The sequence below is a fragment of the Heloderma suspectum genome, chromosome 1 (assembly GCF_057233095.1).
Source record: "Heloderma suspectum isolate Gila_16-S chromosome 1, 16-S_ref, whole genome shotgun sequence".
NCBI classification, from domain to species: Eukaryota; Metazoa; Chordata; class Lepidosauria; order Squamata; family Helodermatidae; genus Heloderma; species Heloderma suspectum.
The window spans coordinates 412,530,422-412,550,530 of record NC_139458.1 but is presented as its reverse complement, the minus strand read 5'-3'; the positions used below and the strand labels follow the sequence as shown (position 1 = coordinate 412,550,530).

At 45.1% G+C, this 20,109-nt stretch overlaps 1 protein-coding gene across 7 annotated transcripts in view; it reads right to left on the bottom strand.

Moving 5' to 3' along the window:
- Positions 1 to 3,220: 3,220 nt before the first annotated feature.
- EPAS1 (endothelial PAS domain protein 1) overlaps positions 3,221 to 20,109 on the bottom strand; it is a 202,220-nt gene continuing 185,331 nt past the window's right edge. For all 7 annotated transcript variants that reach the window (XM_084828985.1, XM_084828986.1, XM_084828989.1 and 4 more), the window contains 6 exons: positions 19,406 to 19,516; positions 16,464 to 16,942; positions 12,338 to 12,461; positions 11,122 to 11,245; positions 9,338 to 9,514; positions 3,221 to 8,183 (listed from right to left, as the gene is read on the bottom strand). In XM_084828985.1, the coding sequence (XP_084685111.1) occupies positions 8,032 to 8,183; positions 9,338 to 9,514; positions 11,122 to 11,245; positions 12,338 to 12,461; positions 16,464 to 16,942; positions 19,406 to 19,516 (1,167 nt within the window). In that variant the 3' untranslated portion in view covers positions 3,221 to 8,031. The remainder of the gene's footprint in view (positions 8,184 to 9,337; positions 9,515 to 11,121; positions 11,246 to 12,337; positions 12,462 to 16,463; positions 16,943 to 19,405; positions 19,517 to 20,109) is intronic.

The following is a 20,109-nucleotide window of genomic DNA, read 5'->3' as shown; positions in this document are numbered from 1 at the left end:
TGAGCAGATGAAGCTTATTGGCAGGTCTACGTGGAACTTCCACAGTGGAAGATGATGACTGAACTGACCTCAAAGTGTTATGGTGACAATAAAATGTGATAGCATTACATATGCCACCTTGAGCTTCATGGAAGAAGGTTAAAATAGAAATTATTTTAAAGGAGCACCTCGGGACTTCATGGAGACCATGGCCTCCTGGGAGCTGCACCATATTCTAACTGGGCCCACCCATGTGGCCGGTCATGCACTAGACCTTGTGTTTGTTTCTGGAGAAGCGGGAAGTGATCTGGAAGTCGGGGGTGTATCCACCACCCCCTTGTCATGGTCAGATCACTATCTGGTGACGTTGGACTTCTCGGTTCCACAACCCCTCCGCAGGGGTGGAGGACCCATTAAAATGGTCCGCCCCAGGCGTCTTACGGATCCAAATGGATTCCTGAACGCGCTTGGGGATTCTCTGGGGCACACCAACGGCCACTCGGTCGAGACCCTGGTGGGTGGCTGGAATGCCGCAATCACTGGGGCATTAGATCAGGTGGCTCCGAAACGCCCTCTCCCCCTGAACAGGGCTCGGACTGCACTATGGTTCAATCCACGGTTACGAGCTCTGAAACAGGAGGTGAGATGGCTAGAGCGCCGGTGGCGGAAGTCTCGCTCCAAAGACGATCAGACACGGGCTAGAGCTGTATCTTCAGCCTATCACGTGGCCGTGAAGGCAGCAAAAAAGGAATATTATGCTGCCTGTATTGCGTCTGCAGAGTGCTGTCCCAGGAGGCTGTTCCAAGTGGTCCGGAGCCTGGTCGGTCCTGTGGCTCCGGAACCACTGGAGCATTCTAAGGCCTCCTGTGAGGCCTTGGCAAGGCACTTTGCAGATAAAACTGATCAGATTAGGTGTGTTCCTCTGCACGCTGTGGATACTGTTAGTGAGCAAGAGGCGGCCTGTGGCAAACCGGTTTTGTGGGATCGGTTCCAGCTTCTTCCTCATGATGAAGTGGACAAGGTGCTTTCATCTGTACGGCCGACCACCTGCTTACTTGATCCTTGCCCATCTTGGCTCATTATGGGCTGCAGGGGGAGACTGGGTGAGGGGATCAGGGCGGTGGTGAACGCCTCCCTTGAGGAGGGAGTGATGCCATCAGGCCTCAAGGAGGCAGTGATAAGACTGCTCTTAAAGAAGCCCTCCTTGGATCCTCAAGTTCTGAACAACTTTCGCCCAGTCTCAAATCTGCCATTTTTGGGCAAGGTGATTGAGCGGGTGGTGGCGGTGCAGTTGAAGGCACACTTGGAAGAAACTGATTATCTAGAACCATTTCAGTCGGGCTTCAGGCTTGGGCATGGGACAGAAACAGCCTTGGTCACCTTGGTGGATGATATGAGGAGGGCTCTGGATAGGGGTGAATACTCCTTCCTTGTTCTCCTTGATCTCTCAGCGGCTTTTGATACCGTTGACCACGGTATCCGCCTGGAGGGGTTGGGCACTGGAGACACCGTATTGCGGTGGTTCCGGTCCTTCCTCTCTGGCAGGTACCAGAGGGTAGCACTGGGAGAGGAGGTTTCGGACCTGTGGCCACTTACTTGTGGGGTGCCACAGGGTTCCATCCTCTCCCCGATGCTATTTAACATCTATGTGAAGCCGCTGGGGGCTATCATCAGGAGGTTTGGGGTGCAGTGTCATCAATATGCGGATGACACGCAGCTCTACCTCTCATTCAAATCTTCACTAAGGTTGGCCGTAGAATCCCTGTCCAAATGTCTGGAGACGGTGAGTGGCTGGATGGGGAGGAATAAGCTGAAACTGAACCCTGACAAGACCGAGGTACTTTTGGTGGGAGACAAGAGGAGGCTAGGGGATGTTGACCTGGTGTTGAATGGGGTATGGCTACCCTTGAAAGACCAGGTCCACAGCCTGGGGGTCATTTTGGACTCCCAGCTGTCCATGGAGGCTCAGGTGTCAGCTGTGAGCCGGACAGCGCTGTATCAACTCCATCTGATACGGCGGCTGCGCCCCTTCCTTCCCGACCATCTGCTCCCATCGGTAGTACATGCCCTGGTCTCCTCTTGTTTAGACTACTGTAATGCGCTGTACGTGGGGTTACCCTTGAAGACGGTTCGGAAACTGCAGCTGGTACAGAACGCGGCGGCTCGCCTGATTAAAGGCAGCCACCGGCGAGATCACATCACTCCAGTGCTGCAGGAGTTGCACTGGTTACCAGTTGTTTTCCGGGCCAAATTCAAGGTGTTGGTTTTGACCCTTAAAACCCTATATGGTTCTGGCCCAGCCTATCTTAAGGAGCGCCTCCAGCAGCACCAGACAGGCCGCTTAACAAGATCAGCCTTGGATGGCCTTCTCTCTGTCCCATCAGCCAGGACAGCTAGACTGGTGGGGACGAGTGAGAGGGCCTTTTCTGTGGTGGCCCCCACTCTGTGGAACTCCCTCCCTAGGGAACTCCGCCATGCCCCCTCTTTAATGGGCTTCCATCGTGCATTAAAAACGTGGTTGTTCAGGCAGGCATTTGGGGTGGGTTAGGGTATTTTAGAAAATGTTTTTATGGTAGAATTTTTTTTGTTTTAAACTGTTTTATTGTATGTTGTACATCGCCCAGAGTGGCTGGGTGACCAGCCAGATGGGCGATTAATACATTTAATAATAAATAAATAATAATAAATAAATTAGAAACAGGACAACAAATAGTATTGCCCCATTTTACAGGGTAATTCTTGTAAGGCAGCCTTCCCCATCTTGGTGTCCTCCAGATGTTTTGAACGACAACTCCCAGAATTCCTGACCATTGGCCAAGCTGGCTGGGAGTTGAAGTCCAAAACATCTGGAGGGCACCAAGCTGAGGAAGGCTGTTGTAAGGACTACTGAGATAATGTGACATGCTTTGAGACTTGATGTGTGCTTTTCAAAGCAATAATACTAACACATTGTTATCATTAAAAAGTATCATTAATAATAATACATCATCAAGATAATCATTATTAATTATGATGATATATTAATCATTAATTACATAAATCAATATTTCTTTTTATCCTCCCATTCTGTGTAGACTTCTTGAGATTAGCTTTCAAATATGGGCCATTTCTCTTGTTATGTGCATTTAAAGATCAATGCAAATATTTATTTTCTATAAATAATTTAATAAATACTTTTGCTTTACAATTATACATTTAAGTGACATTTTTTGTTTTTGCCAGAAACAAGAGTCACAAGACATTTAAGGATCAGTATACTTTAATAAGGTATCAGTGTCAAAATACATTTCCTTATCAAGTTAAAAGTTCCCATACAGTTACAAGATTATCAATAAGAAATTCAACATGAAATAATTATGACAATAGTAATGGTTAATATTTTAAGCATGGATTTTTTTTTTTACCCCCTCCCTCCCCAGTGTGTTTTAGTAAATGGTTAGGGTACAACATCTTAATGCTGAAAGTACAAAGAATAAAAATAAAATAGTGATATTTAAGTGTCATTAACCCTTCAAGCACACAAATCATTACCACAATCAGATCTGCTTTGCTGCAGCCGCAGGCTTCAGACCACTTACTCCAGAGTTGTCACTGTAAATCAATGGGATTACTTTAGAACAAATTGCTTGAGATTGGCAGCCCAATGATGCTGCCATTCTTACAGCGCAATCCTTTGCATGTCTACTCTGAAATAGGTCCCGTTGAGTTCAATGGGACTTATTCTCAGGTCGGTGTCTGTAGGATTGCAGCCTTAAATGTATGCTTCTTTCTAAAGTTTAGCCATAACTTTTATCAAATTCGTTCTAGCCATGGCCCAGCCAAAAGTAAACATGTTGAAGGGCCAATCCACATGTCATCCAGAAGCAAACTCTGATTTGCCACCAACTGTCCGCTTGACAGGACGCTGCAGCCCACAGTGGCTCCTCTGATGAACGTTCCCCCCGATACATATTTGCAAATATGTGACTGCTACACTGATATGTGCTTAACGCTGTCTGGATTGAGTTCTTATTCTCCACCTCCACTCCCACCCCCACCCAGGTAACAAGAAGCTAGCACAGTGGTGGGGAATGCGTGGATGTTGTTGGACTACAATTCCTATCAGCCCTAGACAGTATAGCCAATTGTGGCTCCAGAGGTGAGGGATGATGGGAGTTGTAGTCCAATATCTGGAGGGCCATACGTTCCCCATCCCTGTCTTAACACATCAGAGGCCCTAATATTTTGTTTAAAGATGTACTCATCATAGAAAATTATTTATTCTTCCCTCCCACCCCCCTGCATCTGAAACGATGTTATATAGCGCTTAAAAAACAGCGAGCTTAGAAGTGCTCAATCAGTGCAGTAGTTCCTAATCATGAAAGCATGAACACTGTGTTCCTCCCATGGACTATACCTGAACTTTGTATAGTATGGCATAAGCAGACTTTTAAGAGCACAATCCTAAATGTGTCTCCTCAGAAGCCAGTCCCACTGATTTCTGTGAGGCTTACTCCCAGGGAAGTGGCCATAGGATCGCATCCTTCGTCAGCACAAGCCCTGGCTGAGTGCCCTACCATCTCGTCCTCCTGCAATAGGGCTGCAACTTAAAAGACTTATCCATTTGGGAGTAGGGGTTTTGGGGAGGGCTTCCCTCTTGATGCTGGGCTCCCAAGTGGTGGAGCAGATCACAGGGAATGAACCCTGGAGAACCACTTGGGAGGAGGTCTTGCACCAGACCCCTTCCTTGGGAAGAGCTGTCCAATTGGTAACAGTGCTTGTGGGCTGCTGGGAGGTGATGAAATTCAGGTACAGGGAGCATTTTCTGAGTGCAAAGTTTTGGATACTGGGGAGATGCTTCACCTGAACATGGAGGGTTGGGTCTGAAAGGGATGCCAATTCTGATTCCGCCTCCTGGTTTTTCCTCTCCATCATGAAAAATATTAAGTCAAAATGCAAGAAAAAAAAGTGTTGTGGGCTTTGCGGGAAAGCTCCCTAAGCAGCCTAGCTTTCCTTAAGTAATGGCTTCCATGGATACTGACTTGGTTTGTGCAACACGCCGGGCTCATCGTTCATCCCATGACAAGCTGTGGTGTGCGCTGGGCCCTTGGTTTTGTTGCAGGGTTATGTGAGGATTATTTAACCTGTGCATATCCCTCTGTGGCTGGGTCCCCACTTGGGGTCCCATATTGAAAATGTCACCCATACATGCCTGGTTTGCACTACAGCTCATCATAGGTGAAATAATCCCCGATGAGCAGGCTGTGTCATGCGAGCAGGCCCAGTCTGTCCTGGAGGAAACCCCACACCCTCTAAGAATCAGGCACAATCCACTGAGAGTTAAGCACTTTAAATTCCCATTCATTTTCAATGTGAGAGGCTTAAGCACCACCTTAACACTCTCTCATTGAAATCATTTTGAATTTTAAAGTGCTTTGTTTTGGCTGGATCCTGAGCATTATGTCAAAATTGGCACTTGGAGCCAAGCCACTGCCATGAGCATCCCATCCCTTGTGAGTACTGCTGCTCCAGTGCATATACAGAGTTTCTCTACATCTCAGAATCTTCCTGTTCGCTTCAGTGCTGGAGACAGTCCATGTTTGCAAAGGGATGTGTGTGCAGGAGCTCAATACGTATTTTGTGGAACATACTGAGCTCTCTGGCATAGCTTTATAAACATCAAGATTCCCAATCTAGAATCAAGAATGTTGCTGTTCTTGCTGCAATGGACAAAGAGTCTTGTGGCACCTTCACATGTCACTATGGATGGATGGGGCCACATAAACATTTGCAGGCCTGAAGCGACCCCAAGAAAACTAGTTGTCCTCAAGTACCATGGAAATAAATGGGGCTGATGGGGCGGATTAGCTGTGAGCAGCCTTCCTCACCTTGATGGGTTGGACTGCAACGCCCACTGGTCATGCTGGCTGGGGGTTTGGGATGGCTGGCTGTGAATAGCTTAAGTATAAAATGGAAGTGACTGTGGTTTCTAAGGGACCCACTAGCTTTTATAAACCTGTGCTGATTTGCACCAGGTAATCATCTGGGTAGATACAATTTTAGCATAAAGCCTGAGATCATCATGTTTTCTGTTGCCCTGAACTTGCCCCTTCTTGGCCCTCCCACCCTTGCCTCTCACACTGAAACTCTTAAGGCTTTAATAAATATTTTAAAATCTGCACCCCACAGTTCCTTGAGCTTATATTATTGCTGGATTGAATATACGAGTGTGCCTGTTTGCCCAGCAAAGGCAAGCAGGATTGCATGGAATGAAATCGACTCCTTCCATTTAAATAAATTCCTGAGCACCAACATTTTTTTTTTAAATAGTATTTCTGAAAGTTCAGATTACCCTTTTGATGACCTACTGAAAGATTATTTGCACTTGAAAGGCTATCAACAATTAAAGGTAAGCTAAAAAACCCAACACCTTCCCGCTCAACTGCTCCAGAGATCTATAAGGTTTGATTTCCCCCAGTGTAAGAAGTAGGCAAGCAAATATATTTAAGTTTATTACTCAGCAAAATTCAGTAATGCAGAGGATGTGGCTAACTAGCTGGAGGGAAAAAAATCCAACTGAACTGGCAATCAGCAGTGTTAGCAATAACCTTTGGACAAATCCTGCAGCATCAGCAACAACGTAAGAAAACTACCAGACTGCAGTAAAACAATTCCTAAGAAGGGTTCATGGTTCTGCATCTATGTCTTAACAGGTATAACAAAGTACCAATATATGATAAACATTTAACCCAGAGAAAAGTATCAAAGAATCAGTTATGCTCTGTGTAACAACAAAAACAACAACAAACAACAACAACAAACAACAACGGAGAATTAAAACACACAGATATGCTGAATTCCCTCTGCTTATCTCTAATTGTGCAGTAATTCATTCTGATTCATTCTCAAATTCCTGCCTTACCGAGAAAGGTTCTGAGGAGGGTGACACTGACCTTCTGAGATGGAACACTGGAGTTCAGCCATCTTGGATTTGTTGCAGGACCTGCTCTAAATCTGAGATGGCAGCAACTATCCCACCTGTTAAATCAAGAGAACATCGAGCTTATCCTAGGAGTTGGGTAAAGTCTGGGGGGTGAAGGCACCTTGACATTGCTAAAACTCCTGGCAGTTATTTATCTAATAGCTTTGGCTCTTCCGTGCGCAAGAATAACAATCCACCAATTTTTAAATCAGGAGACATTGGTTAGGCCAGGCAGCAACACTGCCTGATCTGAGACGTGCACCCGAAGGTCACTTGCAATGTCACAGAAAATGCTGGAGCAAAATCCTCAGATCTCCCATAGCTCTCATTGTCCATTCTAAAAAAATATTGCCATCCTAACCTACTGCTTGGATCACTTGTGCAGTCGGGCTGGCCCTGCCTCAAACAAAGACACAGACACAAGTCTTAGGTTTGTGAGCCAGCTGTAAGAAGAAAGGCATAATCTGCAACTTGCACAGGGACCAGCCAACACTGCAGTTAACTCTTGGCATGTTGCATTGTGTGTGTGGGGTGGAATTCAGAAAGTTTTGTCGCTGGCTTTTTAAGATATTAAAACCTGCAGTGCTTTTCATCCTAGAACATACAGAGAAAAGCTAGGGACTGGCAGTAAGCATATTATATCTGAACATGGCAGTGCTGACTGTGGTTAGGAAAAGATTTATGAATTTCACTGATCTTTGGCAAAAGAAATAAACCTTTGCAATAAATGGAGCCAAAGTATTACATAGTGCGCACCACAGTTTGTGTTTTTTTTAATTATTAGCATGAATATTGAGGAAGTTTCAGAACATATAAATTACACACAGTGAAGGGGAATCATATAAATTCTCTAAGGAACATTTCATCGAAATAGAAGGGAAAAATACAGTAGATGCATATTTCTTTTAATACGAATAAGAAAGTGAGTAACTTCACAGAAAGGCCACTATTTGGTAATGTGGACAAGTTCAATAGATAAGTAAAATCTTGCAAAAGTGTAATCAGTATTAGAAATTGTCTACTTGCAAAAATAGATTTAAAAACTGCAGCTGGCTTGAACAGTAGAGGCGAGAGAACACTGCAGACTTTGCTCAAGTTGCCTGGTCGAGAGCTTGAAGCAAGTCGCTTCCCTGCAGAAGCGTTGAGCTGCCCAGAACTGGCACGTTAACTTCACAGTCATATCGGGTCAATTCTGGCAACAAATAAGGTTCAAAGGTTGAGCCAAGCAGACGACTCGTCATGCCTGGAACAAGAAGATGTAGAAGCTGATCAATTATCCTTGTTATCAATATGAATGTTTAATCTTGATAAACAAAGCAGCACACAACAACAAAACATATGCATGCCACTTTAAAAAATAATCAATCCGATGAGAAAAATGCAAACATTTGACAATAACAAAATAAAATCTTGAGCAGGACAAAAAAACAGGAACAGAACTGGCAACAGAGCCATCCAGCCTCATCAAAACCATAACTGAACGCGGGAGGGGGAATTAATATCGAAGGCACATTGAACAGGGATGGCTTTTGCTAGATAATGGCAGGTCGTTAGGGGAAGGAGCAGGAGAGCATCTCGTCTAGGAGGGAGTTCCACAGTCTGGGCACTGTGACTGAGGGCGAAACTAGGGGCCAAAACAGACATTACTTGTGTGTCTAGCAGCTATGTCTTCTTTTCATTTTTTCTCTAGAAGAGGTGCAGGGGGCCTGATCCAGATCTTGAAAGCCCCACTACATGCCACGCTTGGGTCCTCATTCACACTGGAGCCCTGCACCTTCTCTAGAGTTAAAATGGGGGAAAAGACATAGCTGCTAGACACAAATTGAAAATGATGTCTGTTTTGGTCCCTAGACAAGATGTTAATCACATACTTGGTCTTTGCATGGTATTGTTTTATACCTTGCACATCATATTCTAAATGCAAAGGCTTGTAGCTGATGCAAATAAAGGAATGTTAAAGGTGTAAAGGTAAAGGTGTCCCCAACCAGTTGTGTCCGACTCTAGGGTGTGGTGCTCATCTCCATTTCTAAGCTGGAGAGCCAGCACTGTCCAAAGATGCTTCTGTGGTCATGTGGCCGGCATGACTGAACACCGAGGTGCACGGAACGCTGTTACCTTTCCCGCCGAAGCGGCACCTATTTATCTACTTGCAATTTCTTGCTTTCGAACTGCTAGGAATGTTACCGCTGTGCATACTTCTTTTTTCTTTGCTAAATAAAGGGCTGATCCAGGTTAGGACCACAGTGTTGGTGGAGGGTGCAGGTGGCATGGCCAGTGTCTTGTGGTGAGCCACTGGCCCCAGCCACCCAAGGGAGTGATTTAAAGTAGCCTTGTCTCCCCACCCCTTTTGGACAGTAATCCCACCAAGCTAGTTTTCTAGTCTGAGATAGTGCTTACCTGACATCCTATGAGCTTGCGGTACACTGAAGTCCTGGTAAGGGGGGTTGTAAAAGTGAGGGGAGAACGCAGCTTTTGGGTTACTGGCAGAGTTCCCAGAGGAGGCCGGTGGATGCTGCTGCAACACCATATTCATTGGTTGGCCTGAGCCTCTTGGTGGGTTACAAAGAAACTCATCTACAAATAAAAAGCAAAAGAAGGCTTTAAAATAGAAGGCCTGACTGTCCACTTTGGGAAGCAGCATGCTGGACTCGATGGACTTTGGTCTGATCTTCTTATGTTCTCATTATTGTTGTGATGCACACATTTTGCCTGGAAATATATTTTTCCCCGGGGCTTTTTTGGCATGATTTTCTAAGGCTGCAACTTTAAGAAAGATGAGTTACTCTTGATGACTTGGGGCAGCCCCAGTCATAAGTGATTTCAGGCAGCTGCTGTGCAGTTGGCTTATTTGTGGGTAACAGTTTGTAGCCAGATGCTGAGATGTAAAATACTTTAAAAGGAAGAGCCAATTTACACATGCATGTTTATCCCTCATAGACTGTGGCATCAAGTGATGACCTGTATGTATCAGTACGTCAGATATTAACCACCACGAACAGTTTTCATACATCTAATGCTATATCAAATATAATACTCTTGGCTGGGGACGGTTCACACATTTGGCCAAAAGTCATCAAGGGCTGGCTGACACATGTTACTGTGCGATTAATGGCTGCGCTGCTGCACTTATGATGCTGAAAATATTGTGCCTGAGGCCATATGATAGTTCTATCCAAGGAGCTGTGATGATTGCTCGTTCATGCCTGTAACTCACCACTTGATGCTGTAAGTCATCAGGTGATGGACGAGCCTGTGTGAATAAGCCCCAGTTGGTGAATATAAAAACAGCCCTGCTGGATCAGGCCAAAGGCCCATCTAGTCCAATATCCTGTTTCCCACAGTGGACAACCAGATGCCCATGACAAGGCCAGAAGCAGGACAAGAGGGTGGCAGCACCCTCCTCTGGGTATTGCCCTGAGTTCTCGTGTAACGCCAGTCTGTGAGGGATGAAGATGGCTGCGTAAACTGGCTCTAACGTTTAAACATCTGACTATGGACTGATATTCAAGGGCATGTTTCCTCTGATCCCAGAGATGGCCTTATCGTGACTAGTGGCCACTGATGGCCTTCTCCTCCATGACGTTGTATAATCCCCTAAGTTGGTGGCCTTCACCACATCTTGAGGCAGTGAATCCTATGGCTTAACTATGCACTGTGTGAAGTACCTGCTTTTGTCTGTCCTGATTCTCTCCACCATTCAGCTTCTTTGCATGCCCATAGTGTGATCACAGAAAATACAGGAGAAGGTTACTAATTTGCATTAAGGGATCTTTATGTGTGCCCTGAAACTCCCACCATTTAGCTTTGTTGGATGACCCCGTTGGGTGTACACATTATGAGAGCTGCTGCAGGACAAGAGTGGGAAAGGGCTATTGTCCTCATGCCCTGCTTGTGGACTTCCCAGAAGCATCTGGTCAGCCACTGTGGAAAATAGGATGGTGGATAAGATGGGCCATTGGTCTGATCCTGGCAGGCCCTTTTTTCATTCTGAAGTAGCTTGAGGTTGGCACGGGCAGCGAGCATAAGATGTGGCAAAAATGAAAGAATACGGCAGTGTATATGTGTGAATCTGTTGCATATCTTTTGCATGTTTATCAGCAAACACCCAACAGTGATGTACCAGACCGTTCGTGTTCCCCTTGGCCATATATAAATATCATTACTATTTTTTTTAGTCTTACCATTAAGGACACTTGTGCTGAGTGACTTCTTCTCTGTAAGCAAGGCACAATTTTCACCTCTGAGAATTTTCATCCTTTTCCACATTAAGTGTGTTGGATTAATGCCAGTCATGTCTCCTGGTGTCTGTAGATAAGTGGGGAAAAATAAGGGATGAGCTATGCATGAAATGAACTCCGAAATCCATGTTAGTGTAATACTTTTAATAGGCCAACCAAAAGATCGCAAAAATCGTAGAGCTTTTGGGATGTCCAGAACTCTTCATCAGGCAAGATGTTACAAAGACCGGGGGGGGGGGGATCCCCCTGACAGTGTCTGCATGTACAGAGTCATGCAGAAGTGGAGGGAGGAGGAGAGGTTCGCAAATATTCAAATTAGGGATGCTGGAGAAATTTGGGATGGATTAAAATGAGCTTGGATTTCTAAGAATCCAACCTGTGGAATCTACTGCCGAGTGCCTCCCTCAGGCCGTGCGGAGTCTGTGGACTTTCGGATGATTTTTTTACTTTCCTGAAATTTACACATATAAATCAGTAGAAAAATATGTAAGTTTCTGCTGAGGAACCGTTGAATGGAATGGGGGACAATACATTAAATGTTATGTACTGAGATAAATTATGTAAATAATTACGTAAATACTTATTATTTCTGTAATTATTTCCATATTTTTCCACATGACGAAAAAAAATATTCGCATCCGTCTGTGGGCAGATGACGGAACAAAAGGTGCCTGACACTCCGAGAAACACAGACGGAGCAGATTTTACACAGTCCGTACATCCCTAATTCAAATTAGGATATGTAGTCATACAATTGTTGCAAGGTTGGACCTGGATGAATATTTTACCTTCTTCTAAAACAACAAGGGAGAAAACCTTCTCGGTGGTGGCCCCTCGACTGTGGAATGCTCTCCCTAGTGAGGTTCACCTGGTGCCAATATTGTTATATTTTTGGTGCCAGGTTAAGACTTTCCTTTACTACCAGACATTTGATGGCATATGATGGGCCTTTTTAACGTTCGTTTTTAACAGGTCTTGGTAGTTTTATTGTTAATTGTTTTTAACTGTTTCAAACTGTTTTAAATATTTGTTTGTTAAAAGTTTTATACTGTGTTTTGCCATGTTGTGAACTGTCCAGAGAGCTCTGGCAATTAGATGGCCTAGAAATGAAACGAAAATCGTAAAAGGCAAACAGTAGTTGTTGCTAGGGAGAGATTACCCCATTCAGGTGTTGAAACGTTTGGTCTTCGTAGTCCAGTTGCCGTTTCAGCTTCAAACTGTTGGCGAGAGCAATTCGTGCAGGGTTTATATCTATGCCCCGCTGTCCAAAGCTCTCCAGTGACCTATCAAAACAAGACCATTCTTTATGATTTAAGTAGGGTGTTGTTGTTTTTAACAAAACAAAGTATTGCTGCAGGAGGATCTTTCATCAGACCAAGATTAATTTTGAACCAGAGTAATGAGAGATGCTGACCTGCAGAGATCTGTGGTTCCTAATATTTGCTGTTGCTGTATCATTGCCCAAAAGATCTCAGGTTGGATCTGGGTTTAGCCATCCTTAGGGTAGACCAGTGATGGGGTCCCCAGTCTGGCCCTCTGGGGTTCCCGAGATGGTGATGCGCCATGCCCTACCCCCTTTCCCTGACCAGCAATTGTTGGGTGGCTTCCCGGCTTTTCTGCAGTTTTTTCCCCGATTCTGAAAGGTTGAAATTAGAGCTGTGCACAAATGGCCTCGCAAAATTCTCCAACCAATTTATGGGCAAAGAAATTGGGGGGACAATTTCACCAAATTTCTCCTAGGGGAGGAGAAATTCTCCAACAGTTTCTCACAGATAGGGCTCACTACTGGCAGGGGTTGTAACACAGGTTCTTTCTTTTTCTTAAGGGTTTTTGGTTTATTGCACTGCTCCAGCAAGTGGCAATAGCATCAACTATGTTGAGGCTTCCACTTTTCTGAGGCAGAATTCTGCATTTCTTTTGGTTTTTGAGCTTACCTAATCACTGTGAGGTGGCCAAGGGTGCTGTATGTGTTTTCTCTCTCTGTTACACATCTTTCCATGGCTCCACAGCCTCCCAGGCCACCTGCACTCCCTCAAGTGAAAAAGCCCCAAGGAAGGAATTGCCTCATGATGTCTTCCTCATGATGGCTTTAACTGAAGTGTGGGAAGCTGAGGAGGCTACAGGCTGTCAGAGAGGTGACAGTACAATGGCAGACAGGGCAGTCATGCACACTCCTCAGCCACCTCATAAGTAAGGCAAGCACAAGAACCCCAAACCAAACCCATGAGAATTTCTCTGAAATTTCTCCTCCCTTGAATTTCTTTTTGAAAGCAATTTCTCTTCTATCAAATGGAATGAGAATGGTTGGAAAAAATGTGGGAGGAATTTTCAGCACAGCACTAGTTGAAATGGCTCCCATAAGGCTTACTTACTGGCAGGATGAGCTTTAAGCTACAATATGCTGGTAACTGGGCCCTGCCCCCTTTGCCTTTGGCCACACCCACTTGCCCTTGGCCCCCACCTACCACTGGATTGTGGCCCCCGAGAGCGTCTTCCAAATGGAATTTAGCCCTTGGACTAGAAGAGGTTCAAACATTCCTGGAGTAGACCCCACAGAACTCAATGGGAATTAAGTTGGTCATGACTAGCTTGTCCCACTGATTTCAATGGGTTTACTCTAAGCATGGCTAAGTCTGGACACAACTCCTATAATATCCTTACTGGAAGACAACTCATTGGCTGTACAAAACCTCTGTTACTTAGGACAAACAATGGATAATATATGAAGTCTTTATTAACAATCTACACCATTCCTAAAAACCGGAATATTTTTCCTGGTTCTATAAAATCCCCTGGCAGAAGGAGAAACAATACTTTAGGCACGAGTGAACTGTAAAGACTGATAATGAGAAACATTAAGGGTGCAATCCTATAAATATTTAGATGGAAAAAAGTCCTACAGTTTCCAGCATTCCGCAGCCAGCCATTACTGACATTGGCCCATTGATATCAGAAGGACAATGTTAACAGAAGCGTTCTGATTTCCCCTTGGGGTTAATTTATGATGTAAAACTAAAAGGTAGCACAGGAGCTGCTTTTTTAAAAGCATCACCCCACATTACTGTGACAAAGTTTTAAAGGCAAGAACTCTGTGGATGAGACCAATCATGTGGATCCTTTCCACATGATTATCACATGATTGTTGCTGGCCGGACAGCAATTGGGTGGGAAGGATTCATGTGACTGGCCTCACCCATATGGTTCTGCCCTATCAAACTTTACTGCACCAGTGTAGGAAGAAGACATGGAAAGGAGCCTCAGTGGACTCCAGTTATTAGTAGTGCTGATCCAAACACTCCCCTTGAATCTAGGAGGGTTCGGGAAGCAGGGTGGGGGTGAAACCATTCCCAAAATCTGGGATGGGGAGCAGACATTTGGGAGAGGCTGATTCCAGGGGTGTTTGTGGGTACGTAGTACGTTTATAGTAATATGAAATTGTCTGATGCCTTTTAATCTACTTTTTCTATTTTTCTGCCCCACAGGGTTAGCCATCTTCTTCCCTGTACAATACCCCTCGAAATAGCACTGTGTCATCATGTAGCATCATTTCCAGGGACATTCCAGTCCCATTTTGAACATGCGAGGCAGCAGTGGGGCTTCCTAGCTACTTGGAATGGCTCTTACCTTAAAGGAAATTTTAAAATAGAGGGGGGAAATTGATGGAAAGCCATCGGATGACCTCAAATTACTGTACATTTACTAAATACCTGTGCCTACCCAAAAGTAAAACAACTGCCTCACTGTACTGATGTCCTTGAATTTCTCCCCCCTCCCCCTTGCTTGAAAGGAAAAGTCCGACAAAGCTGGGGGTAGACCTTTGTTCAGCCCTGGTTATTAGAAAATGCACAGTATAAGCATATCCATGAAACACACTCTTAAGATACGCCTACAACGTTAAAAAAATATCCACAGTCATACTGTAATCTCATGGTTTTTAATTACGAGAACCTCTGTAAGGATACACAAATGCAATCCTGGCCTCTTCCTGACACTTTGTTAAAACCGTTCTGCTGGTAACTTCCATTTTTATTGGACAATACATTTCTCCGTGTCAGGTTTCTACTTTTGCTGCCTTAAAATATATTGTGGTTACCATTCTTCCTTTCTGATCCAACCACTTGTCTTCAGTATGCAAATGAAAAGCTTAGCCATGGCTTTGCCTTATCTAAACACGTGCCTTTATTATTACCCTAAAAAGACATACTTTTTTGCGCTCCATTTAGGAAGGACAATTATGACACACTTTCAAGACCACTGTTGAAGACCAACTGGAAGCAAGGGCATGTTAGTCACTGCTGTCAGAAAAGACCAAAGAGTTGTCCAAGTAACTTGTGCCCTTTTTAGCTAAGTAGGAAAATACAGATTACTCAAGGACTATGAGCAGAAGTTTTGGGGATTTTGAGACAATTCACATATTACTTTTGTCTGTTTCTTACCCCTTCTTGTAGTTGCTTAGTCATGTAAGTCAGCGGTGGGCAGATTTCAGGTTTTTCGGATTTACATTGTTTTTTACTAGAACCCGGAGATCTACCAACCAGAGTCAGGTGCAAAAGACATGCATTTAAAAATAAAGAACAGCATGCCTCTGAGCACACTCTGAGTCCAGGAACTTGTTTTCAGTACCAGAACTGAACTGAGCTCCTAACCCTTCCACACACAAAAGTCCATTCCAGGTACAGTATCCAACAGGGCTGTTCTGCTTCCACTGGTTCCATTGGGCTCATAGGAATGATGGAGCTTTCCTGCTTCTAAAAATAACGCCAGAAATGCTGATTTCCAGATCAGAGCATTTCCGTTCATTTTGGGTTGTTTTCAAAAGCGTGAAAGCCCCATTACACAAGCGTTCACTCCCATGAGCGCACAAGCATGATAGGATACTACCCTTGGTGACCCTAAGCTTTCTTCATTTCAGCAGCCTAATTTAGGTGGAAAATATCATGTTGTCATGGGTATTGTTAAAGCACTGGGAGACAGAAACCCTTGCTGATCTACTGCCAATCTCCCAGAGTTCTCCCAGTAGATCCTGAGCCACCTTCTGTCCACCCTACCTTAAGACCCAATATGCGCAGCAGCAACTGTGATGGCCAAGAAACAATGTGGAGTCTCACTCATTATGGGAGTCACTACGGCTGAGACCTGCAAGTTATTGGCTCACACGTCAGTCACACGTCACTGCTTGCATGTGTAGGCAGCTCCCATAAGTGAAAACGGTGCCATGCCCTCACAATAATGTGTGAAGCAGTCCAAAGCAGCTACAACTATTCATGCTTTTTGCTCTGATTTACCTCTTCTTATATAAGTTCACATTCGGCAAATGCAGTGGAGAGCTAGCTAAGGATCCAGGACACTTATTGCTGACAACTCTCCACTTGGCAGGGACATACTGTAATGGTGGATCAGGTGGCCACTGGGTGTTTGGTCTCCCACCCATCGAAGACAGTGGAGTGCTGGCTTGCGCGTAGTAAGGCAGCAAGGAGGCCGACTGGCTCCCCCGGCTGAAGAACGCCGGTGGCAGAGTCCCCTGGCCTGTGTTCATGTTTTTGTCAGACAGCGGCTGGCAGTATTTCTCTGGGCGGAACTGGTTCTGCGAGGGAGGAGCAAGAGGCTGGAAGAGGTTACTCATGTTGCTCAGGCTCTGCTGGGTGAGTTGGGCGCTTTCAGAGAGAGGGCGCTCCTCTTGGCAGATGGGACTGAGCTGGAAATCTTCTCCATCCATGGGAATATAAGGAGCCAAGGTTTCAAGGTCCAGCTCATTGAAGTCAGTCTATCAAAACAGAACAAGGTGGGAGTGGGGTGGTGGGGGTGGGAGAAACACACCTCCAATTAGAATCATAAAGGATAAATTCTCCTGAAATGAGAGACCGCCTCTCCTCTAGTGTCCCAGAAAAATATCTAACCAAACCTATGCATTTCTACTCAGGAGTAAGTCTCACTGAATTCAGTGGGGCTTATTCCCTGGCCAATGGGTATAGGATCGTACCCTAAGGCCGGGTGTCCCAACTGTTTGCAACAACCATCCCAACACAGTAGCCTTAAGATGTTTTGGACTACAATTCCCATCACACCCAGCCAGCAGGCCCATTTGGCCATGTTGCCTGGGATGATGGCAGCTATAGTCCAACACATCTGGAGGGTGCCACGTTGGGGAAGGCTGGTGTAGAATCTGGAATATACTTTTGATCTTTTGATCATGACCGGCAGAACTGTAGCCCTTTTGAGAAGGAGAGGGAGAAGTGTAGGCAGGCAGGCAGGCTCACGAATAGGCAACGGCCTTAAAAACTGTCTTACTACTTTTGGTTTATTATTTCAGGGTTGGGCAGCATGTGGCCCTCTGGATGTACTGGCCTACAACTTCCATCAGCCCTCACCAGTGGCTATGCTGGCTAGGAGTGACGGGAGCTGTAGGCCAAAACATCCGGAGGGCTGCAAGTTGCCCACCCCTGGTCTATTTGGAAGCACTAAAAGGTCATGTGTGGCTATTGCTGAGCAATGACCTCAGGTATCTTCAGATAACGTAAGAATGCAAGAACATAAGAAGAGCCATGGTGGATCAGACCAACGATCCATCTAGTCCAGCATTCTGTTCACACTGTGGCCAACCAAATGCCCACGGGGAGCCCACAAATAGGACATGAGTGCAATAGCACCCTCCTGCCCATGATCCCCACCACCTGGTGTGCATAGACATACTGCCTCTGGTACTGGAGGTAGCATACAGCCATCAGGACTAGTAGCCATTGATAGCCTTATCCTCCAGGAATTTGTCTAACCCCTTTTAAAGCCATCCAAATTGGTGGCCATCACTACATCCTGTGGTAGTGAATTCCATAGTAACTATACATTGTGTAAAGAAATACTTCCTTTTATCTGTCCTGAATCTCCCACCAATCAGCTTCATGGTCCTTGGGTTCTAGTATTATGAGAGGAAGAAAAATGTCTCCTTCTCCATTTTCTCCACATCATGCACAATTTTGTGCACCTGTGTTATGTCTCCTATCACTTGCCTTTTTTCTAAGCTTCTTCACACCACCATGGCTTTGGTCTATGCATGCAACGTTCCTCAGTGGAGCTGAGGTAGGGATGGGTGAACATGCAATGTTCGAGTTCATAGCGGATTTTCTGAATACCTACTTGAAGCACATTTCACTTTGTTTACGTTCTTGAACACGAGCATCTTTTTTTTCTTCTTCCCCCAATTGGGGGAAAATGTACATTTTTCAAGAAATGTGCATTTTTAAAAGTGCACAATTTTTCCCAATTGTAAAAATATGCATTTTTCCCAACCAAAAATGTGCAGTTCCCCCCAGACTAAAGTGTGAACATGCAAATTTTGGGGGGATTTGCACATATGCAGATTTGCAAAAGTGTGCACTTCCATGAGTGCACAAATGCACATTTTCAGAAGGGTACACTTTCGAATGCGAACACAAGTTCAGGAACTTGCAAGCCTGGCTCGCATTCGCGGACAGGACAAGTTTGTGTGATTTGTGAACAGGAATGAAATTTTTATACATCCCTAAGCTGAGATAATGGAATGCTGAGTTGGTAGAACAGAAGGAACAGCTATAGGACACAGGTGAGAAACATCACTTTTGAAGGCTCCCCCACATTTAAAAAAAATGATCATGAGAAAACAGAGAAAGGCCCTCTCTGCTTGAGGCCTTGGAGGGATACTGCCAATCAGAGCAGACAATACTGGCCACAATGGACAAATAATCTAACCTGATATAAGGCAGCTCCCTAAGTGATGGAGAAGGGCCACCTCTTAGTGGCTGAGCACACCTCTTAGTGGCTGAGCATATCTCTTAGTGGCTGAGCACATGCCTTGCATGCTGAAGTCCCAGGTTCAAGCCCTGGCAACTCCTGTTAAAAGGGTGAGGTAGCAACTGATGTGAAGGTCCACCTGCCTGCAACCCTGGAGAACAGCTGCATGTCAGAGGAGGCAGTACTACAGGCTAGGTGGACAAAGAGTCTGGAACTGTTCCTAACGAATGTAATATAAATTAAAAAATTAAAAGCTACAACTATCGAGATAATTTTGTTTTTTTCAAAGTGGCGCATGTTTCCATTGCATCTGTCAGGTCTTGATGCGTGGGCCCCTGCACTGTGTTTTCTCACAGTCTTGGTGGGCAAGGCTGGCTCTAAGCATAAATATGAAGAAGAGAAAGTGTGTGTTCTTCTTGCCTACGAACTCATGATGTTGGATTTGCATCATGGCTTCTCTTACCTGGGAGTTGCACTGATTCTTGGCATCTGTGTCCATGGCAAAAAGTTTCTCAATCACCTCGATCTTCAGATCTTCATCTAAGGATGTGTAATAGTCTCCTGGGCTACTTGGCTGCAGAACGAAAAGACAAAACAGCCTATCAAAGGCTTGCAGATAGCCGCTCACCTAGGCACCTGTGGTGAGTATGGAATTTGTCCAAGTAGCTGGCAGGGAAGCTTCACCTAAAGAGATTCTTTGTTCTCTTTTTGATCACACATGTTGAACATAGGTATGTGTGGGCAGATGGGCTAGTAACTTTTGTGGGTGCATTTGCAAGGCTAGCCTATCGAAAGCAGCAGCTGCATGTTTGCTCTAGGGTGGCATGAGCCATGCCTGTGTTTGGCTTGGAAGGGGTTGAAGTTTTCCACACGTTCCATGCACATACGTGCAAACCCCTGAAGGCTTTATGCATGTTCTAAAGCCCTTGAGGAGCCCGAAGCTGTCTCCAATCCCCTTCTCCTGGGCCTTCTCTTTGGTGGTAGTGGCATATGCAGCATCATTTTCCTGCTGAGGATGCTGGGACTTGAATTATTATTGATTTATTTTATTACATTCCTATGCTCCTCAATAGCCAAAACTCCCTGCGTGGTTTACAGTTCCCTGTCCTTGGTTGCCAAGAAGAGAAGCTCTACTGGGACGCTGGGAACACCTACCTCTGCCTTCTC